Source organism: Myxocyprinus asiaticus, chromosome 26 (assembly GCF_019703515.2).
Source record: "Myxocyprinus asiaticus isolate MX2 ecotype Aquarium Trade chromosome 26, UBuf_Myxa_2, whole genome shotgun sequence".
Classification (NCBI taxonomy): domain Eukaryota; kingdom Metazoa; phylum Chordata; class Actinopteri; order Cypriniformes; family Catostomidae; genus Myxocyprinus; species Myxocyprinus asiaticus.
The window spans coordinates 38,922,659-38,948,517 of NC_059369.1; the positions used below are offsets into that span (position 1 = coordinate 38,922,659).

At 38.0% G+C, this 25,859-nt stretch overlaps 1 protein-coding gene across 3 annotated transcripts in view; it reads right to left on the minus strand.

The window, feature by feature from the left end:
- Positions 1-25,859, minus strand: part of LOC127416587 (transcription initiation factor TFIID subunit 4-like) — a 128,326-nt gene that overhangs the window by 45,239 nt on the left and 57,228 nt on the right. For all 3 annotated transcript variants that reach the window (XM_051656007.1, XM_051656005.1, XM_051656004.1), the window contains 2 exons: positions 22,352-22,408; positions 279-401 (listed from right to left, as the gene is read on the minus strand). In XM_051656007.1, the coding sequence (XP_051511967.1) occupies positions 279-401; positions 22,352-22,408 (180 nt within the window). The remainder of the gene's footprint in view (positions 1-278; positions 402-22,351; positions 22,409-25,859) is intronic.

The following is a 25,859-nucleotide window of genomic DNA, read 5'->3' on the forward strand; positions in this document are numbered from 1 at the left end:
CAAATGCACCCATTTAAAATCAACATGAATTGGTGTTCACAACCCACTCTATGTATTTTTAATTGATTTTATTCATCTGAAAATGTATTTGATGGTCAAAAGTGTTCTCTATATGAGAGGTGGTTGAAAAATAATAGGACTTGGTTACGTTATTCCGAAAAGGAGAGTAATTTAGAGACAGTAAATATGAGTAATTTTTATTTCTGGTTGATTTTAATGTTGATTTATCGAGTCATTAGAAGACATCATTGTTTAATAAAACATGTAAAGGTTTGTACCTCAGTGCCTGTCGTTGTAGCTCCAGGTGAGTCCACCTTGCGTTTTTTCCGCGGACCAATGGCGGCGAGTGCCGTCAGGTTGGCGTCTCGTTGTCTCATTTGGGCTAGTTCCTGTTGCTGCATCTGAAAAAGAGAGGAGAACACATGCATATTACATGCTGAAACACAAGACATATCATAGCAATGTAGCATCCAACTCTTTGAAAAGTTTATTGTTGCAAATTTCATACTGTTTCACACAAAAATTGTCAGAAGTATACAGTATGTACCGTGCAGTAGGCTATACATTCCATTCTGAACACGGCAACATCGGATTTTCTGGAGGGCACTTAAAGGGTTAGTTCACCCAAAAATGAAAATTCTCTCATCATTTACTCACACGTCTGGGATGGCATGAGGGTATGACTTAGTTTCTTCTGCTGAACACAGTCGATGATTTTTAGCAGAATTTCTCAACTTGGAAATACAATGTCCATACAATGTAAGTGAATGGATGCCAAAATGTTGAAGCTCAAAAAGCCACATACGTGCAAAATAAAGGTACTCCAGACGAATCCATATATTTTGAAGCGATTTGATAGGTGTGGGTGTTCAATATTTAAGTACTTTTTTACTATAAATTCTCCTCCCTGCTCAGTCAATTTCCACTTTCACTTTCTCATTCTCCTCCTTCTGTTTTTGGTGATTCACATTCTTTTTTTTCTTTTTTTCTCCCCTTTTCTCCCAAATTTGGAATGCCCAACTCCTAATGCACTCTAAGTCCTCGTGGTGGTGTAGTGACTCGCCTCAATCCGGGTGGCAGACGACGAATCTCAGTTGCCTCCACGTCTGAGACCGTCAATCCACGCATCTTATCACATGGCTTGTTGAGCGCATTACCACGGAGACCTAGCACGTGTGGAGGCTCATGATATTCTCCGCGGCATCCAAGCACAACTCACCACGCGCCCCACTGAGAGCGAGAACCACATTATAGCGACCACAAAGAGGTTAACCCAACGTGATTCTACCCACCCTAGCAACCGGGCCAATTGGATGCTGAGGAAGCCTGACTGGAGTCACTCAGCATGCCCTGGATTCGAACTTGAGACTGCAGGTGTGGTAGTCAACGTGTTTACTTGCTGAGTTACCCAGGCCCCTGGTGATTCACATTCTTAATGCATATCGCTTCCTAATGGGCAGGGAGGAGGATTTATGACAAAAAATTACTTAAATATTGATTTGTCTCTCACCCACACCTATCACATATAATGTCTGAACACATGGATTTAACCACTGGACCTACAGAGCTGAGATATTCTTTTAAATATCTTAATTTGTGTTCTGCAGAAGAAAGAAAGTCATACACATCTGGGATGGCATGAGGGTGAGTAAATCCTGAGAGAATTTTCATTTTTGGGTGAACTATCCCCTTAACAGCAGGAAATAGACTTCCTGGACTTCTAATACACAGTGGAGAGGTAATATAAGCATGGCATGTATAGCTCAGCTGATTGGCTCAAAAACTTCCTTTGAGATGAATAGGAATGCAAATGCATAGCTCTCTCCAGGTATTGTAGGCCTCCTTGATAGCAACTGTCTTTGTTGTAGCATGATGTCACAGAAACTGTCTGCAAAATGCAGATCACCAATCACTGGTAAAGCACCAATAACAAATAAGTATATGCAACCCAAAACCCTTTAAAATGGTAGTTTGTTTAGAGATATTTGAGCGAATTAATATAAATGTGCATGTGTGAGATCACACGCTCTGATGTGATTTTTCACTTTGTGAAGTGTAAGGGGCCCAGTGGCGCCGCAGGTAATGTCACGGATTCCTGCGGGGCAGCCTCACTCAGCGAAGCCTTTCTGAGGACGTGTGAGGGCCCGGGGCCACACACACACACACACACACACACACAAACACACACATAATCAGTCAAATGTACAGATACAGACATACACAGCCACATATGGCCTCTCTCACATATACGCGCCCATCACAGTCTGTCTGCGGTGAGGGAGTGTACAGCGGAATGCCCGCTGGTGTTGCGTGTGTGTTTGTGTGTGTGTGTTACAGGACTGAATGAGGGCAATCAATGCAATCTTTCATGCGCTTTTCTCATTCTGTGTGTGTGTGTGTGTGTGTGTGTGTGTGTGTGTGTGTGTGTGTGTGTGTGTGTATGTTTTGATCACAGAGACCTGTGATGTTGCCCTCAAAACAGCATGTTATAGAGATTACTTTGGTTTTCAAAACCCAGTCCAAATTGCGCATGCAGTGTTGTGTGTGTGTGTGTGTTGAAGATGGAGACAGCGAGTCTGTCATGTCATTTACCCTTTAGGCTGTTTAGGGGCTGTATGCTTCACAATTTGAAAAACACAAAAGAACAGGCAAGTGAGCCCATCTGTGGTGACATGATACAGGCATGTTTGTCTTTACCTACCGATAAAACTGCACCAAACCTTACACCTACCCAACTTAATCACACGGTAAATCTACATATTGCTTTCGAAAGTTCATGTTCCCTGAAATCAATCCCATTCGGCCAAATTACTAACAAGCGCCATCAGACATTTTTGCATCAGTTCAAACGTGGTCACATTTCCTGCTAGTGCTGCTGATAGAGCATTGTAAAAACAACCTCTGAGACATGGGTTCTGGTCCCATGGGAACCAGGAAGAAATTGTGTTCACAAAAACAATGATGACTGTAATTCGGAGGAGTTTTTGATCTAAAATTAAATTTTTACTCCACTGATGGTTAGGTTTAGGGTTGGGGTTTGGATTAGGGTGTATGGTTAATAAAAAAATATACTTTCCTGTAGACTGTATTAAATCATTTATAACTAAAAATACCACTCAGTTTTGGCGCCCCTCTGTGGACATTTCACTCGGAAACTGGAGCTCACGTATGCCCATACGTTCAACAATGCTTTCAGATTCGGCCACTGGGGGCAGTGATTGGAATTTCAGGAAGCACAGACCAATTTCAGTAGCAGAGTTGAGGGTACATAAACGTTCGAAAGCAACATGTTGATTTCCTGTGTAATCATGTTGTGTGGCCATCCGCTTTCTTCATATAAATAGTAGCGTGGACATTTGACTTAACATGTCCTTCTGTGTTCTACTGAAGAAAGAAAGTAATACAGGTTTTGGAATGACTTTAAACACTCAACGACCTGTTCTGAGCACAAAACTCGCCCCTACTCTCTCTCCATCCCCACAATCTGCTTCACTCGTATCACTACACATATCTGCATCCGCCCCCACACGCCCATACTCTCCGACCACTGACCCCTGTGATAATCCTGTTCTACCAACAGCCCCTGATGCACCACTCAAGGATCAGAGCGCCTCCATGTCTGCTCAGCAGCTGGTACCAGACTCTGTGCCCGCTCGATGCCTGCGGCTACTGCCCGAGTCTCAGATTTATGGCATTCTGATAAATGCAAGTCCCGCTGTGCCATCTGTGGTGCCAGCTCCCTGAGCGGGCACCATTACAGGCATATCATCACCCACATGTACCAGAGAGAGAGAAATTATAGCTCAACTATGTGTAGAGTTAGTTAACCGCTGAGCTCATTATTGGGGACAATTTTAGAGAAATATTCATATGAATTATTTTGGCTAACTGTTAATATATTCTGCAGTACTGCTTCAAAAATAAATGTTTAATAGTTAAATGATTGAAGAAATGGTAATTGATTTCAGTGTTAAGTAAAATGTACAAAACCTTAACAAATTCAATTTGTAAAAGCTTGAGGTTTAAAGGTTTAACAGACCTTATAATACTGTTGGTCAGTCGGATGGATGGACGGACAGACAGATAGATAGATAGATCATAGTATCTCGCTAGCATTCTTTCTTGCTGCTGTAGTAAATCAGCGGCGTATAGATCCACGTCTCAACCTCAAGCTCATGCACGTGAGGATTTCACTTCACATAAAGCACATGCCAGTGTAGATACGAGCTGTTTGTCATGATGGCTAGACCTGCCTGTCTCTATTTGCAGCAACAAAACCTTCTGTTCTCTCCCCCCCACACCCCACAGCCACAGGCCTACAGCAATGCACAAGTTCACACTCAGACAGATGTCTGTGCCCAAGCGGAACGGGAAGATTGGGGTGGTTTGGGGGGTCTTTCACTGGGCAACAGTGATTTTGAGTAACACCACAGTCTGAAATATAAAAGACTAGCACTGGGCTGCCCTCTCACCCTCCTGTCCCAAGACACTGAATTGAGGTTGCTATTCTAATGATGGTCAAATTCTTCAAAAATATCCATGTAAATAGAGTAAAAACCTATTAAAATAGAAAACTTAACTTAAAGACAACCAAAAATGTCATTCGCGACACAAATTCTAGAACAAAATACTCCAAGAATACTCTGGATATTTATTCAATCAATATATTTGATTTTATAAATCAGGATTTGATTTAAGTGGCATTGTAAGACTATTATATTTTTGGTTAATATTACCTTTCCCCACTCAATTTCAGAATCACAGAAATGTATTAAGTTTGATGATAGATTATTAAAAAAATAAAAATAAAACAATTCTTTAAAATAACACAGAATCCACAAATTAATCGTGCATAAGACAAGAGACATTTATAAAGCAAAAAAGTAAAAAGGGTCACTTTTGATTGGATGTTGACTTTAAGGAACAATTTCTAATATCAGATTCCAGATGTTTGTTGTTTCAGCAAAATAATACTTTATTGTGTATACTGTTTATCCATAGATACATTAAAATGCCATATTTTGTTTTTTTAAGATTTGTGTATAGCTTTAAAAATATGCAATTTACACATACTGTCCTGCATACAGTATACTATAATAGACTATACAGTATACAATAGAGAAAACACAAGACTATTTTGCTCACTGTTTTAAAGGATTAGTTCACCCAAAAATGAAAATTCTCTCATCATTTACTCACCCTCATGCCATACCAGATAAGTATGACTTTCTTTCTTCTGCTGAACACAAACGAAGATTTTTAGAAAAGTATCTCAGCTCTGTAAGTCCTCACAATGCAAGTAAATGGTGACCAAACTTTTCAAGCTCCAAAAGCACATAAATGATAAGTAATATGATATGTGTCGGTGAGAAACAGATCAAATTCAAGCCCTTTTTTACTATCAATCTCCACTTTCACTTTCGCTTTTTTCCTGTTTTTGGCGATTTGCATTCTTCATGCTTATACTGGGCAGGGAGGAGAATTTATAGTAAAAAAGGACTTAAATATTGATCTGTTTCTCATCCACACTTATCATATCACCTCAGAAGATATAGATTTTACCACTGGAGCTTATGATGCCTTAATACTTAGTACTTTTTTGAGCTTCAAAATGTTTTACCCCTTCACTTGCATTTTGTGGACCTACAGAAACGAAATATTATTCTAATATTATTCTTATACAGTAAATATTCCGCTTTGAGTTCTGCAGAAGAAAGAAAGTCATACATATCTGGGATGGCATGAGGGTGATTAAATGATGAGAGAATAAAAATTTTTGGGTGAACTATCCCTTTAAACTAATGTAAGTCTTTTCAATTTGTCCAAAGGAAAAAATTTGAAATTTGTAATTATTTTTGAAGCTGATACAGTTAGACAGCATATTTGTGTTTAATTCACAGTTACGTGTTGAAAATGAGCATTGATATGTCTGACGTGTCACATTATTTGACCACAAGTTCAAAGAGGGCTTGACACATTGACCTCGAAGAAAAAGATGCTGAAGATCAAAATGTGTGCTATACATTGAAATGACTGCAAGTTTTGAAGCTGCCCATCTGAAGCTTGGGCTTTTTTGAGAGATTTTTAGACAGATGAGAGGTGCAGTTCAAGCCAAATCCCAAATTACACGAACACCCCAGGCCTACCCCCAGGGTCAGGCTCATTATGAGATCACCTCCTGGTATTAAAACACCATTTATATTTAACAGAGCTGCAGACATGCAGAAACACTATGTGTGTGCTGTTAGACCTTGGCTAAAACACCTCTTTAATTATCGTAGATTTAACTACAGCCAAAACAATGAACCAAATGTGTTAACATTAACAGAGAGGAGTTATGTGTTATTTGAAGGGTTGACGCTGATATTTAAATGAGAATCTCGGAATAACACATTCAAGAGAGGGGATCATTAAAAATCTCGCATATCTAAGTAGAAAATTTCCATCTTTTGTGTCACACAGGTTCGTCTCTGCTTGGGCAAGCAGTCTTCTCCTCTCTCAACCTCTTTCTTTCTTCCTTGAGTGCGATGTGCCACGACTTCACCTTCTATTGATCAACTGTAATTTGCATTGGTGGCAGTTGAACAGAGTCGTCTACACAATGAAAGGACGTTGGCAATGATTTATTCATTCTCAAATCAAAAAAGAGGATCTTCAGAGATGCAGAGAGACTGCGGGCGTTGAATAAGGGCTCTTGTATTTCTCTGGATCTCTTGTTCTCTCTCCCGGAGCCCTGGGGGCCGATGGTGTGCAAGTCCTTCTAATTAACAAGGTGAATCATGCTGCCGCTCCCTAATTAGCCAACACGACAATCTAATGGAAACATGTGGACTGCGCTGGCACACTTAGGAGCTTCTCTCTCTCAATTCTCTTGCTCTAAACCATCTATCTTTCTCTCACTCTTGTTTTCTGCTTCTCTTTTCCACAAATGGCATTCGCTCGAGGGAAAACAGAAGGTAAAAGTCACAAGCGTTGTCTTGTTTTTCAAGCAGAGAAGAGTAAAAGGTCAGAGGTCAAACCGTGCCTATATTGGAAGTACCAAGGGCTCAGGGTTAGGCTGGTTAGCCTTAGCTACACCATTCTAAGCAGGTATTTACATTTGGTCACTTCATGCGTTTTTGCCGATCACCTCCGGAGGTGGTTTGAGATGTATTCCAGATGAAACTCGGTCAAGTGTAAATGCATCTGTCTGTTTAAGCCACATGTAAACTCTACTCCGTCCAAACAGTGCTACATCAGCATACGAAAAATGCAAAATATACAGTAACTGCTGCAGTACTTACTTATGGCTTGTGTGCGCAGTAAATAATAACAAAGAAAGAAATGGATGCACATTGTAGGAGAGACAGAACTTTTTTATAAATTTATTTGATGCAGATCACTGACGGAAGTGAAACTAAACATGGACAATGAGCGCAGCTGATGTGCATAACGCATCTTACCTACGACAAGCCCAAAGGGGAAAAATACACAGTGCACACACACACATGCACACTGTTCAAAGTCACTTAGAATCAAATAATAAATTACATCTTTTAAATTTGCTCCCCGGTATTAGCATAATCACAAAAGTGAACTCTGTTTTATTTGCATATTGCGTAGGAATTGAAGATTGGATTTATATCCGTTGGGCGGAGATATATTGATGTGGTCAAGGGTAAATGGAATGTGCTAACTCAATAGAATAGCAATCCGATCAGTAAAAATGCATGAATTGACCAAGTGTAAATACCCCCCCCCCCAATCAGAGCGGTTCTATTTAAGTCCTCCATTATAATCAATGCTTTAGCTGCCTTTCCATTGCAAGGATGCAAGGTGCACTTTAACACCCTCCTCCACCCCCAGCTCCACTTCTTACATGGCAGCTTTGTGTTTAGTTTTCCCTACATTTGCCTTGTTATTCTGAGAATTATGTAATCAATCTTCCAGTGGCTGCATGTGTAAATGTTCTTTGTAAATAAAATCCTTTTATTTCTTCCAAATGGGGAAAATAAAGTACAGCAGATTAGCTATGTAGGACAACGAATATAAAACCATCTGTCAACTAAAGAAGCGTCACGTTAAAAAAACGTTCGACACACATCCAAACCAATTAAACCTATCAAGTGCTGCATTCTCTGGCTGTATACGGGGAATAGGAAGGCAAAAAAGGCACTAATTCAATGTTTGAGTAAAGTACAATTTTAAAAGTTTAACTACTTTTAACTTAAAGCTGAAGTGTGCCATTTCTGCACCACTAGCGCCACTGAACAGAATTTCAAAAATAAACATTGTTTTCAAACAGCTTTCTTTTCAAATTTGATGTTGAACGAACAAACAGATAGCCCCACCCAAAAATTCACACCACTGAGTCAACGTTGTTGTGTCGGTCTGGACGGGTCACTCAAAACAAACAGAGTAATTTTATAGCGCCACAGACAAACATTTTCTTACAGTTTTCAAGAAAATTAAGATATGATTCGCTTGCTTATAGTAATCTCTGAATATTAAGCTGGGATCTGGGTTGCTGCAGAGTTTTTAAAATCAAATTTAAGACTTTTTAAGACCTTTTTCAAGACCTCAACAATTCAAATTAATGCCGTATCCCCATACCAAAACAAACCAACACAATCTCAAAATAAATCATGTATCACAGACTCTTACTCAAACAGGAAGGGGCACACATTCAACATGGCCTTAACATTACTTATCAGTAAAACAGGGTAGGCTATATGCAAGTTTAGAATACTCAAGACATGTTCTCCACATATATAACACATTAAAATTGGTTTATGTACCATTATATAAATAAATACAAATAGAGGTCAACTGATATTGGATTGTGCTGATTTGATAATGTGTTGAAAGAAAGCCAGTTAGTCTGCCAATAGTTTTTTAAAATTGGTAGCCTATGCTAAATGTTCTTAGACTTTCCTTCATGTGATGGGGAGGGCCAGACAGAGGCTACAAGAGTCCAAATTTCATTAAATAAAAATTTTGTTGTATCATTTAAGATATTTAAGACTTTTATGACCTTAAATTTTGGAAAACTGAATTTAAGACATTTTAAGACTTTTTAAGGATCCGCGGGAACCCTGTGGGATAGGAGAAAGTATTTTACACCAAAAAAGTTACACACTTTACTGGAGAGATACTGGAAAAACAGAACAACGCAACACAACCAAAAATGTTGCGTTGCATATTGATGCATGTTTACACATGTCTACACACAAGAAAAAAATACTACAGAAAGAACTCAAGAACATTTCCTGTGTGAGCAGCCCCTTATTCTTCTCTTGTCAGTTGACATCTTTTCTATTAGCTTGGAATGACGTCTCTGTGCTTTTACTACAGATTATTTGATTGAGGCTACAAGTGATATCATAATCCATTATTCCCTTAAAATAGAGTAGGTCTGATGACCACTAAGAGAGATCTGGCAACCCCCAGGGTTAGGAAAACCCTATTCTAGATCATTAGTTAAACCAGTTTGCTTAGGAGGCACCTTCATTCAAAAAGCACTGTATGTTAGCTCTGCTGAAAAGACCAGCATAGACCAGCATGAATTCCCATGATTCCAAATTTTTGCAGTCATTGACTGACTGGGAAGGGAGTTGGCGAGGGCTAGTTTGGAGACTGATTTGCAAAAGCTGACCCTTTCATCTTTTTGTTCACTGTGAAACCATCTCGTCCTCTTCTTCTCTACTTCATTCCATCTCTTTTTTTCTTTCTCAGGCACATCGGATTATTCCCATAAGTGTAGTTCTTTATTCCCGAATCTCCCGCTGCTAACATCCCAAAGAGATCCGCGTACAAAGAGAAAGACCTCCTACAGGCCACATACACTCACGCACACATACTCTCGGGCCTTTCGGTTTTCAGATTCCTCACCGTCTCGCTTGCAGGCAAAAACATCACTTTGTGGTGTTCTTTCTCTCATTATGGCACTTTGTTAAATTCAAAAACACACAGGAACAACAAAGGTATTTTTAAAAGCTTGCCTTATTTCATATGTTTTATGACTTCAGGAACTGTAGACATGAAACTAGCAACCACAAAGAGGAACATAAATAACAGTCCCAGGACAGTTCTGCGTCTGCATAATTTCCTTTGTCTTATAGTTGTAATGTGATGTTTTAATTACCAATGCAATTCTACTCTTCTCAGTCTTTTAGATTGCTTCTAATAGCTTAAGTCACATGAAAGTCATATTGAAATGTTTAGAATTCCCTGTAACTATGACGGAGGGGGGAAATTCCATGTCTGATTATATTTTGAGGTCTTGGCAAAATCAATACGCACAAACATCCACCCAGAGCGTGACTTTCCTTTCGCACAGTCATATTTTCCGAAGGATAGTTTGCTCTACAGAAGGAAGCACAGCGTTCAGGCATTATGGAATGTTTTTGCCTCAGCTGTGGGCTCTATTCATATCTTAGTGTGATTGGAAGTACATAATCTGTGGCCAATCGCATGGCCAATCAACAACAGTGCGGTTAAAATGTAAAACGCAATCCTCGTGCAAACAGAGTTATGAAGACGGAGAAAGAAGAGAAGAGATGGATAAAAGAGGAAAGACAGAGAAATCAGCCAAGGAGGAAAAACATTTGAGGAAAATTATTCCCATATAGAGGTGGACCGATATATCGGTTTTACCAAGTAATCTGTGCCGATTAGGGGTGTGACGATACACTTAGCTCACAAGACGAGACGATACTGGGTTCACGAAAACGAGATGAGACGATATTTTAACACTATATACACTACCGGTCAAAAGTTTTGAAACACTGACTCATCTTTATTATATATATATATATATATATATATATATATATATATGTTTTTTTTTTCACATTTTAGAATAATAGTAAAGTCATCAAAACTATGGAATAACATAAATGGAACTATGGGAATTATGTTGTGACTAAACAAAATCCAAAATAAATCATAACTGTGTTATATTTTAACATCTTCAAAGTAGTCACCCTTTACCTAGAATTTGCAGACATGTACTCTTGACATTTTCTCAACCAACTTCTTGAGGTATCACCCTGGGATGCTTTTTAAACAGTATTGAAGGAGTTCCCATCTATGTTGGGCACTTATTGGCTGCTTTTCTTTATTATTCGGTCCAAGTCATCAATTTCAAAAACTTTTTTTTAATAAAATTTTAGCTTTGTAATAAAATAAATTAATATGGTAGAACAATTATATTTTTGTCTACAAAACTAATTTCAAACATTTAAGCATACACCTTCAGATCAAAAGATTTTTAAGATCATGAAAAACATTTCAGTCAAGTGTTTCAAAACTTTTGTCCGGTAGTGTATATGACTGGAAAAATAGTCTTTTATTCGACTGAAAGTCACAAAATGCAAAACAATGCAGATGCATTTTGAAATGTTTTAACTAATCATCTTGTAATGAATGTCACTTCAGTTCTACTTTCTGAGTTTGAATTAACATATGCAGTAAAAGACAGAACAATATGCAAGCACTGTAAAAGGTTTTGCCACAAACTCAACTGACTGGCTTCTCTCTTGTATGATTTCACATGAGTCTCTTCAGACCCGGTTGATTTTAGTTGAGAGCTGCGGTGGTTCTGTAGGTGTCTTTGCATAGTGCTTGTGTTAGCCGCGGCGCACTATTTTCTTACAGTGCTTACATATTGTCTGTGTCTTGTTTGGAAGGCTGCGTACTCCGGAGGTCGCATTTGTCGGCCGCATATATCATTGAAAAAAATTAAGCGAGACAGCCTCGATGAGGTTTGTGGCCAATAAATGCAACCTCCGGAGGACGCAGCCTTCCAAACGAAACACAGCCTTTGTTCGTGTCTTGTCTGTCACTCTGTCGCCATTTATCGTTTCCACCGGGTACCTAAAATGCTGCCACACAAAGGATTTAAAAGTGGCGGGGGCATCTTCTATGCTAATTTCACTCTCACACTCCATCATGCTGATATCGTGAGACAGCTTTTCACCTCAACGAGAAATATCGTCACGTTTTAATATCACGAGATCTCGTGCCACACCCCTAGTGCCGATAGTTGCTTTTTGGAGTTGCTTTCTTGGTTATCGGCATACATGTATGACAATAATTGCCGATAGTTTTTTTTTTTATTCCTCCGTGTTCGGTGCTGGAGGATTCTACAGTTAGAACGGCTTGGTTCTACAGTATAACAGTGGTCTCTATACTGTAGGTGAAATAAAAACATATATATATATATATATATATACACACACACACACAGTATACATAACCTTTCATCTGGTGTATATCTAGGCTAAAAAGGCTTAATTTGGTGAATAATTAAATATAGAGCATTGTAATGGAGTCTCTGTCATTTCAAAAAATGAGACCCTTGTGTGTTTTAGGCTTGTTTATAGTTAAAAATTCTGCATTATGCACCAAATATTTTTTCTAGTTATTATTGGGATTTTGGGTGAACAATAAACTGCATCTGGGATTTTATTCATTTTGGACTCTTGTAGCCCCTATGTCTGTGCTCTTCACAGTAAGGAAAGACTAAGAATTATTTTATTTTTTTAACATTCTTTACATAAATTTTTAAAACTATTGGCTGATTAATCGGTTATCAACCTTTTCCACCACCTTAGTTAATGTTATTGGCAAAATCCACCATCGGTCAACCTCTGTTCCCATATAATAGAGATTCCCATTGGATAGATTACATTTTACACAGCTGTGAAACTTGAGAAAAAACACAGAGCATCTCAATCAAGAATGTACTGCAACTCTGTTTGAAAGACAGACAGAAAAAGACAAACAGAGGGGTGAGGCCCTGTCTGAAGATCTTCTAAAGGCTAAGGTCACTGTGTGTGTGGTTTGGGCGTGACATTATTTACAATTGCGCGTGCCACCTTAAGAGACTGAGGCTAGCTAGCTTACCATCTTAACATTAAAAATGGATACATTTAACGGAATATTCTGGGCTCAATAGAAGTAAGCTCAATCAGCAGCATCTGTGGCAAAATATTGATCAATTTTGACTTGCTCCTCATTTTCTTTAAAAAAAAAAAAAAAAGCAAAAATTCTGGGTCACAGTGAGGCACTTACAATGGAAGTGATTTGGGCCAATCTGTAAACGTTAAAATACTCACTGTTTCAAAAGTATTGCAACAAGACATAAACAATATGTGCTGTAACATGATGTTAGTGTGATAAAATCACTTACAAACATTTTCTGTGTAAAGTCATAGCCAATTTTACAACTTTCGCTGCCATGACGATGTAACGTCAACTAACCCTAAAATGACTGTAATAATGACGATATAAACAACTTTACAGCTCAAATAATACATGAGTTTTGACAGAAGAATTAATGTAAGTGCTTTTATAAAATTATAAGCTTCACATTTCTGCCTTTTAAACCCTCCAAAAATTGGCCCCATTCACTTCCATTGTAAGTGCCTCACTGGAACCTCGATTATATCTTTTTTTTTTTAAAGAAAAGGACAGGCGAGTCAAAATATTTTTTTGTGGTTGTCAATATTATACCACAAATGCTATCGATTGAGCTTAACTTGTATTGAACCCAGAATATTCCTTTAAGGCCCGTCTCTCAAAGGTTGTTCAAAAGTACTCTTTTTATATGATGCTCAATACAGACTTGACAAAGACAACAAGGCCACCACAATTGCGTGATGAGAGTTCTCTGTGTTTATGGATTTAGATCGGGTAACTTGTCACCAAAAGTGGAAAGGGCTCCGTGACAAGTTCAATAAGGCAAAGCGAACTGATTTTGGAATGAAGCCAAGCGTAATATAAATGCAGGCTTCATTTGCCAAGAGTGCTTTAGTTTGTTCAGGAGAAAAACATTAGGCTTCTTCCATTGTATAAATAAGGTTAAAAGGGTTAGGTTAAAATTAGGTTAAAATTAATAAACATTCAAATGTAATTTACTAAAACCTTCAACTAGGGGTGTGCAATATATTGGTGACCCCATTGTTATCGTCAATTTTAGTATTTTTTCCAATTATCAATGTGATTAGGCCATTATTGGATGCATATAATATCAGGGATTTTATTTTTAATTTAAAACATTATACTCTTTTTCTATGGCAGGTTTCAAAGAACTAAGCCATTACCCATCTTTTATAATGTTTTAATGTTAGATTTAACTTGAAGTATGATCACTTCAAGTTATTAGTCATAACATAGTTAGATTTTAACTGCAATAAAGTTTAAAGCAATAGTTGACCCAAAATGAACATTCTGTCATAATTTATACATCCTCATGCTGTTCCAAACCCATATGACGTTTTTCTGTTAGCCTCAGTCACCATTTACTTTGATTATATGAAAAAAGATGCAATGAAATGTGAATGGTGACTGAGACTAACATTCCACCCAACATTTCCTTTTGTGTTCTGTGGAGAAAATAAAGGTAAATACAGGTTTGAAACAACACGAGGCTGAGTAAATGATGACAGAATTCTCATTTTGGGGTGAACTATTGCTTTAAACTTTATTCCAGTCTCAGATCACAAAACTACATGCCTAAAGAACATCTCAGCTCAACAGGATCATGGAGATGTTGGCTTCGCTAATTTACTATCTGCTGTCCACTCACACACTTATCACCGGCAGTATACACTCGGGTGTTTAGCAGGACTGCGAGCAATCGTTTACCACCACCTATGTTACTTTGTCCTTGTCCGTGACACGCTGCCCACAGGGCCTGCCTGGCCAGAGGCTGTTGTGGTAAAACGCACACGTTTACCCAGGTGGTCATCAGTGGTCACTCTACGTCCTCTGCCCTACCTACCCTCTCCTCTCCTGCTCAGGCCAGGGCAGCGATGATGAATCTGTGGCCGCAGAGTGTCTATGTGTCCTGACACTGTGATGTATCTGCCAGGGCTTCGCTCGCTTTGTGTATTTGCGGCTTCTTTCACTTTATTTTGCCTTCTCCCGCTCTCTATTTGTCATTTGTCCCCCCGCGATCTCTCTCGTTTTCTCTCCAGATTCATTCTATCTGCGGCGGGACGCTGCTGATTAGGGTGGGCCGCCCTAGTGCTGTATCCTGTCTCTTTATTTTGGCCATTGATTTTCACTGAGGGCATTTTAAAAATATCCCATCTGACCTTAGGGCATTGCTGAGGACTGTGGAAATAGGTTTCAAAACACTCACACACACAAACACGCACGATCAGTGACATTACGAGGAATCGGATGTTTGTGAAGGGCTGCAAAAGACGAATGGAGAGAAAACCTGCCCTGATCACACAACATCTGTCCATCAGACATACACGCTTGTAGAAGTAGACACTTGCTTTAACAGTGTTTCCCCTAGGGAAGAAAAATCACACAAGGTCTCTTTAAGATTTCAATTGTTTCTCCTAGACAGCCATGGGATTCAATGGAGAGCAAATGAAGACTTTTGATCATGGGAAAAATGTTACTGAAGACATTAAAAGACATTAAAAAGAGATTTTAATGTCTTAAACTGTGCTCAGATTTGCCAAGGTATCAAAGTCTGCAATCGAAGTCTGAGATTTCAATATGAAACAACTTATTGCAATTATGCGACTAAATGTCACACTATGCCACAAAAAATGTCTGTGATTTAGCCACTGGCTGGTAAATTTTCACATTCACTTGCCAGTGATTGAGTAGTATAGTGGAGAAGAAGTTTTGCATTGAGACTTTTACTGCGTGTTGAGAGTAAAAGTTAGGTTTGACTCGTTCCATGTAATATGGGTCCAAAAGCAAAATTCATGCAATCAATTTGTCATTGAATAATGACTCTTTTAATACACTTTATGTTTTTACAGTCATTTGTTTATGAAAAAACAAAAATAGAAACATTTAATTCTAATCATACATAGCTTAATTCGAGTTTTAATAGCCATTCTACTACACTCTCGTTAACAAGCGCTTCACCAAAACACTTCTGTGAGCAGTGTTGGGTAAGTTACATTCAAAAAGTAGCCCACTACTGATTACTTTGCAAAAATTATAATCGTATTACTTTACTGATTACTTCATGGGAAAGTAATCAGATTACTAATTTATTTACTTTGAAGTTACTTTCTAAAACCAGTCAAAGCTGTGAAAATTACAAACGTGACACTAACAGCTCCTTTAGTACTTTAACATTGATTGAAAACAATAACAAAATTACAACAACATGACAAAGACAGCAACTTGGCTAAAGAGAGCCAATGCATTTCTAAAAATGCAACTTAACTTTCTTATCTCAAATATGCTGTCGTAGTATCTTCAGGTGTGTGTGTGTGTGTGTGTGTGTGTGTGTGTCCGCTATCTACAACCTTCTTAGCTGTTTGGCATGTATGTGTACAGTTTGCTGTGTTTGTGTTGGTGTGAAAGACAGAAAAAGAATACTAATGAACTTTAAACATTTCTGAAAACACATTTGCAAACAGCTTTGATAGTAAAACCATTGTGTATTTGAATGCTTATTGTTTCTTTTCGGTGTGCATATACAGGTTTGCTTATGTGTTGCATCATGCATGTGTATGTGTGCATGTACAGTATGTCTATTTGTGTGTACATGTGCAGAACATGTGTGTTTACACAACTTTACAGCGAGTGGATTATTTCTACCTCCCTGCTTGTGTTCGGACGAATTGTGAATCGCCAAAAAACAAAATAAAAGATTTATAGTAAAAAAGGACTTAAATATTGAACTGTTTCTCACCCATGCCACATCATATCGCTTCTGAAGACATGGATTAAACCACTAGAGTCATATTGATTAATTTTATGTTGTCTTTATGTGCTTTTTGGAGCTTAAAGTTCTGACCACCATTCACTTGCATTGTATGGACCTACAGAGCTGAGATTTTCTTCTAAAAATTTTAATTTGTGTTCTGTAGAAGCAAGAGAGTCACACACACCTGGGATGGCAGGAGGGTGAGTATGAGAGAATTTTCATTTTTGGGTGAACTATTTCTTTAAAAGCATTAGCTGAGCATTTATTTATATGTAAGCAAAACTGACACTATAACTGAAATATACCATAATGAATTGGAATCAAATCGAATCAAGAGCTTGTTAATTCAAAATCGAATCAGGAAATCTGTATCAATACCCAATCCTAATTGAGGGATTAATTCTTAGCAAATTATCTGAGATATGCTATCCACATTAATTTTATAAATCTATTGTTGAGATCTCTTTTGAAACTCACTGAGACACATGTGAGATTACTGTGCATGAGTCAAATGGACCATTTTTATGATACTTGCATGTGTTTTTTTTTTTGTGTTTTTTTAGAGCCAGTCCATATTAATTACCATTATATGGACAAGAGTAGACAGGATATTCCTCAAAAATTTACTTTTGTGTTCCAGAGGAAGACAGAAAGTCATATGGGTTTGGAACAACATAAGGGTGAGTACATAATTACAGAATTTAAATTTTTTTGGAGGTGAACTATCCCTTTAAAACACTCACACCCCCTACATAAGTACACTGTACAGTGTGTGTGTTTGTGAGTTGTGGCTTGGTTATGAGTAATAAACCTCTCTCTTGCAGGTCTACCTGTCAGAGAGAGTGAAGGCGGTGCAGATCAACCTCATTATACTGATAAAAATTTGGGCAGATGTGCGAAACCTCTCCGACAGATGCAAACATCAGCTCTGTCGCCCACAGCCAATCAGGAGATGAAAATGGGAGCAAGAAGCATGCCGAAAAAACGACTACGGCCATTAAGCCCAGAGAACAAGAGTTTGAGAAGGAAAACGTTGTTTTCAGTGCTGAGGAATAGCAAATAAAACTGTGATTTCATCCTTTTTAAAATTCCAATTGGAAACAAGTTGGGAGTTTTTGAAGACACAGACCGAGCGAGCGAGCGAGTGCTGTAGTAGTAGTCATTCGTTGGGTTGGAAAGTTAATCTGCCTGTGATGAGATGAGCTGCCAGCCACTTAACAGAGGGCGGAGATCTGCTTTGATCACACGGCCTCGGGCGCAGCCTATTACAAATCACCTCATTTACATACAGCACAGGCTGATGGGAAGACGACAATCCACTGTAAAGTGTTACCGCTAATGTGAAGCAGGAGAGAGAGAGCAAATGAGAGTTACACCTAGAAATACGGACAGATGTCAGGTTAACCAGTAAGGGTGGAGATGATTACTCGTCTCACTCCATTTGTGCCTCAGACATGTTTAGGGTTGGAAACCAAGAAACCAACTGTTTAACTGTTCTTGAACGTGCTATTTTTTCTCCAATGTGGACGGAGCATCGTACTAAAATACACAGTGTTTCTGGCAGCACAATTCAGCGGCAGTCCATCTACTTTACAGCGTGAAACATAAAGCGCTACCAGTGTAGTCCGCTTCCCGAACAAATGACTCTCATGAGTACATCTAAAGCATATAATACAGTGCTACCAGTGCAGTATGATTCCTGAACAAATTACTCTTATGAAGAGTTTTTTTTTTACAGCGTGAAACACACAGTGTAGTTAGTCTGATTCCAAACAAATGACTCTAATGAGCCGATTCAAAAACCATACAATGTGAGCAATGTAGTGCTGTTCCCGAATAAATGACTCTTATAAACTGGCTCTTTTTAGTTAATCACAAATACTTATAGATCAGTCGGAGTGGTTACTGAATTAATCTTACTGATGCACAAGTATGACTTTCATCATGTACAGCTCAAAATTAAATAAGAACTCCTACTTATGTAATTTTTTACTTAAAGCTTGTGAGACTTCAATCAGACAGTGCAGTTACTGACTGGTTTTTCATATGACATTTTGTTTTTTGTAATCAGTGTAATTCAATAAAAGAATAAATGAATGAAATATATATATTATTAAAAAAATGTAATTTTTATTTAATGTATCCACAGTTTTCCTGACTAACCACTGGGCACCGCCATGATGATTCTAACTGCGAATGGCCTGTTTTCTAGTTCTGGTCGCTGGAATGGTTTTCTAGTTCCGGAAAGGAATGCACCGATATGAACAATTTTTTAACAAAGAACTATACGCCGATGCCAATATTTTGCCACTCACCTTATTTTGTCATCAGATCACTGTTTTACTTGAAAATGTACAAAGAGGTCCAAAATAATTTGTTTTTACTGTTCTAACAATAAATAATTTCTATTGAACATGGATTGGATCTGTTGAATAAAATAAAAGATAAATAGAAGATAAAAATATTAAAAAAGATGTAAAAAATAACTAAATATGATAACATGATGACTGATAAGAAAAAAGGGCTATTTTGTACTTCAGAAACATTGCACTTCTGTTTCTGCAGTTCAAAACAACAGAATTCTGTATGTACTGTACAGTATATTCTAGAACATTACAAATTCATACCATGCATATGTTGGGAATGTCAACCCCTATGCAATTCCACAGAAATGTCAACTACATCAGAGAAAAATAAAAAGATTTAACCAAAGGAAAAAAAAAACTTTTAATTCTGTATTTTATCGATGTAATGTATAATGGATAATGCCATCCAGAACACTAGAGGGCGCCGCCTGCTCACACAGACTGACTGAAGTGCTAAACGCAGACTACGTTTTGAAACAAAGCCTTTTAAGGTTTAGTAATCGCATATTGCAATTTCAATCTTAATTCAGTCCCATTCAATGCAGCAGTAATGGATATTATATCGATGTCTCAGAAGTCCAAGTCTGCTGGTTTCAAAGCGTTTTGGATGGTTTCCCTCATCATGTAGCCTATAGGTAAGTGTTGCTTACACAATTGTCATGTCCATTTATGGCGGTTTTTTCCACATTTACGTGAGAAAAATAAAAAATTTAATATTACATGTTCTTAGGCAGTGTTAGGTAACGTTACTTTTAAAAGTAACTCGTTAGAATATTACGTTACTCCTTAAAAAATAACTTTAATTTTTATGGAAAGTAAAATGTTGCTTTACTTCTGTGTTACTTTTACGTCACTTTTTTCACTCAGCCACTCTCTCTTCTGCTATGCTATGCATTCCATACAAATAACCCATGCATTGCATACAAGAGACATTACAGGTCATGCTAGCTACTGTACAACACTCATTTCAAAACAACATAGTAAACAAACAGATATTTAGAAAGTAAGTCTTTACGTCATATTTATAATAAAGAATCAATAACATGAATATGCATGATTTGTTTTTCCATCAACATGGCAGCCAATATGCATAATGAAGTATAACCACTGTCTTACCCCTAAGCAGCAAAGTCCAACACTTGAACCTGCATCATATATGTTATCATGTGGTGCCCATCGACAATGCCAGAGTCAACTTGAGATGTTCTTCAGAAGTCAGGATAAAATTCAGTGGGCAATGCCAGCCTAACATGTTCAAGGAATAAGTCTGATGAAGACATGAAAATTTTTCACTTAAGTCATCTCAGTGCAAGCTTGTTTTGAGTTGATCCACAGTGCATACAGACGCCACAACTTCAAAGGCGCATGTTGATACAACTTGAATTGAATCGTTTTTAATGCTACCAAAATGTCATAAAAACGGTTTTACCCCCAACACTGTTCTTAGTAGTGCCAACCCTTCTACATATTGTGGCTATTATTATTTCTGGATTGTGCATTTGAATTCAGAGTTTTTACAAAGCGTGTAACTAAATACGTAATTATAAAAAATAAAAAAAAAAATCCTTTTTTTTTTCATATCAGCGTTTTCATGCTTATACGCGATATGGTTTTAATTTGGTCAAGAATTGGCCGATAAATATTGGTAGCCAATACACTGGTGAATCCCTAATAAGAAGCAATCTAAAAACTACCAATACGAGCATTCCAGATGGAGAACAACAACCACTTTAAATGGTAGTTGGAGTAAAAGTGAGTTCAGGCCCAACCTGTGCAGCTAATGACTGTCGTAACAACTCAAAGTAGTTAATGATATCAACGTAACACACCCAAGTCAGAGCTTCATGTCATCAAACCACTCCTTAAACTTTGACGAATGAGGCACTGTCAAAAAACAGTCATCGCGACTGTCTAAACTAAAGTACCGGCATTATGGAGCCACATGCTTTTTTATTTGACAATTTATACAAATTTAATACACTAAACATCATGCGCTACGAACATGCCAATGCGAGTGGAAAAACTGGAGACCAGAAATGAAAACAGGCTTCCCTAATGAATCACGGAAAACACTTCCGCATTCAGGAAAAAGGTTGATAGTTAGGATCAATTATTGGATTGCATTTATGCCTCTAAAGAGTCTGAGTTACAAGAAAGGTGTTACATTGTAATATCTGCTCTATCGAAATCTAAAATGATGTCATCATTTGGGAACAGGCAGCTGAGGGCAGTAAATGCAATTCAAATTGAATTTCTTGTTTCCAAATATTTCTTCCTCAAAAGTACTAAAGGAACCTTAAATGGAACCATTAAGGGACCGGAATCGTTGAGAGGAATCGGAACTGGAATCGTTAAATTCCTTACGATTCCCATCCCTAGACATGATATGATACCTCAAAACTTGAGGCTCATTGATGTGCTATCTCTTTTCTAAACAATCCGATGTATGATTTTCACATGGCGGATGATAAAACAGGCCAGAAACCAATCAGAATCGAGTATTCCAAAGAGACATGCAATATGCAATATTAGTGAAAAGAGACATATTATCGTCCAGCAATTTTTATAAACCAACGTCAACAAAGGCACCTTGATTGGCTTATTCTTTTACTTCGTAGGTGCTTGGACTGCTGAGTGTAAACATCACCTCTCTCAATTTACTCTTACAAACACACAAACTTGCATGCCTAAAACAGGATTTGTGGATCATCTCTCCTGTAAATTGTTTCATTAAATAGCCCAAATACATGTACCAGTTCTCTGCTCAGTGTAACTGCTCTTCCTTTCTAGTTGACGGTTTTCCTCAAACTGGAAAATAAGCATTAGTGCTTCATTAAGTTGAATCAAAAACAGCTCTTTTACTTTTTAATAGGCAATGTAAAAAACTAAATCAAGGCAAAAGAAAATACAAGCAAGCAGATTGTGACATTGTACCGTGGTAACAACCAGATTGAGTGGATCTGCCATGCAGTCCACGGATGGAGCGCCTTTACAATGCTAATGGCCTCCGCAAATTATCCAGCAAGAATGGGAAAAATTCTGACTTCATCTCCAGTCAGATTCCCCGTTCCACCCAGATAAAAGCGCAGCACATTCTCCTAAATATCAGTTCAGAGCTGCGAAAAAAGAGGAAAACGCTCAGTTTTTTTTTTTTATTCCTCCCCTTTTCGCAGGACATCAATAAATGAAAATAATTCCTCAACATTTTTTGTTGAAGAGTCAGACTTTAAATGGCATTACATATGTAGCGCAGCATGAAAAATCCACCCAGCGGAGCCTTGAAATGTCAGTGGTAATGATCGCGGCTCACCTCTTTTGCTTTCTGCTTCAAACGGGCCTGCTCTGGGTCTTCCTGCCGTGAGCGACTCTGAGAGAGAGAGAGAGAGAGAGAGAGAGAGAGAGAGAGAGAGAGAGAGAGAGAGAGCAAGTGAACATGTGGTATTGAGCTCATCTGTAGCCCGAAAATAGTTTTGTGTGAATGAGGGCACATCCGATGTGTCAAGGACAGAGAGTGTGTGTGTGTGTGTGTGTGTGTGTGTGTGTTCAAGAATGAGTGATTCTATGCCCACAGGCTGTGCCCTCCAAACACACACACACCCATGCACACACACACAGTGCCGTGGGCAAACACTAATCAAAAGACACAACAATTCTAAAGCATACACACCCCAAAACACACTCTCTATTTTTGTTCCAAACACTGACACCTTCCACTGAATGACACTGAACAAGTGTGTACTGTATGTGTGTGTGTGTGTGTGTGTGTGCGCGCGTGCAAGTGTACAAATGTAAACATTTAACAGGGTTTCATAATTACTGAATTATTAAATATCCCTTTATAGAATTCACACACATTTTTTGTTTTTATAGAATTATAGAATTTTCCATAACGTTTTAAGATTTTAATTTAATTTGATTTCCATTAAATGTCCAGGCCTGGAATATGAGTGTTGTTGTGTGTATGTGCTTTTAGTTGTGAGTAAGTGTGTATGTTTTTGCATGTTTGTGCATAAGCTTGAGTATAGCCATTCATGTTTTGTGTGTGTGTGGTCAGATCCGGCCCGCCAAGGAGTCATCTCCGGCCCGCGGGTTGATTTGCGGAAAAAATAAATTAGTAATGTTGTAAATATTATTGCTTGATTCCCTTCAACTAATTGTGTGTGTATTTGCGCTGTAACCTCTGGTTAATGAAATTAGTAAATTCCGTGTTTTTCCTTTTGTTCAGGGTTTAAAATTAGCACCCACCAACCCGCCAAATATGGATATTTTATGCGCAGTGGTGGGTTATTTCTGTGGTGGGCAACTTATAAAAATCTTGGAGTGGCATGTGAGAAGAAATGCTGTCAGATACAAAGATGCGCGTTTGAAGAAACACACTTAATTATATTTTGAAGAACAGACGAAAGAATAAAGCCGTTGATGCGCGTATCTGATTCGCTGTGTATTCAGAGGCGCTTTGCCACCCATAAGCGCAGCACTTCTCATGGAACACGCGCATGCAGAATGCTTACCGTTTCTGCCGTTTCAGTCATCTGAAAATACAGTAGTTTGCAACTGCAAAGAACAGTGTCATCTATGAGAACGCAGCAAATGATTTCAGTCCATCTCAGGAGATGCTCTAAGTTTAGTTCGCTTGATTTCCACGGAGCAGTTCGCGTTTACACACATTGTGAATGCAGCATTGCTTAATTCCAAACATTTGTGGCTGAATACATAACCATTCAAAGCAAATGACATGCAGCGACATTAATGAATTGTCATGTGTGTTATCATAATTCACTACAGCTTCAAAAGTGGTGTTTTACATACCTTTTATGAATAACCAAAGTGGCTGGTGAAATTGGGCATTCACAGCCACTGTGGCCGGTGGGCTGAACTACCAGCGTCACTAAAGAAATGATATTTTACCCAAGTAATGAGATTGCAGTCTGAATTGAATGTGGTGACATAAAAAGCGTGCACTGTGAAATAACAACAAAACAGCACGCCTTTCTATTGCGTTGTGTTCGCTGGCTGTGCTCAACAACAAACACGGTGACTGGTTTAGTCCGATTCATGACTAAATGACTCTTATGAGCCGGTACTTTTAAAACAGTGATTCACCAGCTCACGAGTTCTCGTTTTGAATCAGTTTGGCGAATCCTACAGTGAATGAACTTGAACACACACACACAGTATATATAATTTATAAATATAAACTTGGCCCCCAAGCAATGTCGCTTGGTCCAATCAGGCCCGCACGCGTCCCAAAATGAGTTTGACACCCCTGGTTTAAGCACTTCATTATGGACTTGTGTGATTTTACTCTCATTTTGTCTCTTCGGCTTATTTTTAAAAAAGAGAGAGCTGGTAGTGTATTAGAGGTGTGTGGTGTTTATAGGTCTTGTGTGTGTGACCCTAAGGGCTTTGTGTTTAGGTTTACCGTCTTTTTTTAATTGCCCCGTGCATGAGGATGTATCCTTACCCTCTCGCTGCCAGCAAAGTGGGCGTGCGAGCAGTACTTCGCCCTTCCTCTCTGCTAATTGGTTTTAAATATATCAGGCAGTTCACGTACTGGTCTCTATCTAGGCTGAGAGTAATGCGTTTGGCCCCTGGCCCTCGCACGCATGTCCCTGAAGACTCCAGTCATATTTGAAACGGACGATGAGATTTATTTTAGTAGATTCGTGTTTAAGGGGTCACATCACACTGAGCTTAAAGATGCAGAGAAAGAACACATGAACAAACGAATCTCGCACACACTTGATTAGCGGTTTCTTCATTTTACATTTGCTCCCACGGAATAATTGCACCCCAAAATAAAACACAAGATTTGTTTGACTTATCTGTCAATACTTATTTAAAAATTGTTTCCAGACTACTTATTAGACTTTATTATTTAGTCATTATTTCTGGACTACTTATTAGAGTTTATGCAGTATTTAGAGTTTAAAATGGTTTTGAGCTTCATTCTATGAAGTGTGTGAGTTAAGGAGGTTAAAGTACATTTTTGTAAGATTTTAAGCAGATGCATTTTGTATTTAAGTGTTAATAAACTGCATTTTGCCATCTAAAGCTAAATTAATACATTTTAATACATGATGGAACATAATTATGGTTTCAGAAAAGTAACATTGTTGACAGTAACATAGTTGACAGCAACAGGGTTGACGGTTTCAGTTTAATTTGATCAGCGGTGCTTCTAAGAAAGGGAATTTAATGCTGATATTTCAAAAAAATATCCACTTTTTAATATTTAATTGTTTACTACACAAAATCACAGTAGCAGGGTTGACATTTTAGGATCATTCCCTACTGACAAACATAAAACAAAATGAAGCAATACAAAAATAGGATACTTTAACTTGTCCATCAAGATATTTGTTAGACATATCTGTCAATATTATCTAGTCATTATTTCTGGACTTCGATGATTTCGAGTTTAGAGTGATTTGGAGTTTCAGTCTATCAAACTTTTTTAAGATAGATAAATATTGTGTTCAAATGTTAATAAACTGCATTGTGCTATCTCAAGCTAAATTAATACATTTCAGTGTATGTTAGGACGTAATTATGGTTTCAGAAATGTAACAGGGTTGATAAAACATAGGTGCCTCTTATAGAATTTAATGCTGATATTTCTACAAATATGCATATTTTAATTACCAATATGTTACTACACAAAATCATGATAACAGGGTTGACATTTTAAGATATTCCCTTACTGACAAACAAAACAATATGAAGTGATAAAAAAGGAGAGTTTTACTTGTCCTTGAGGAGATTTGTTTGACTTATCTGTCAATATCTTTTTAGTCATTAATTTCAGACTTTGTCAG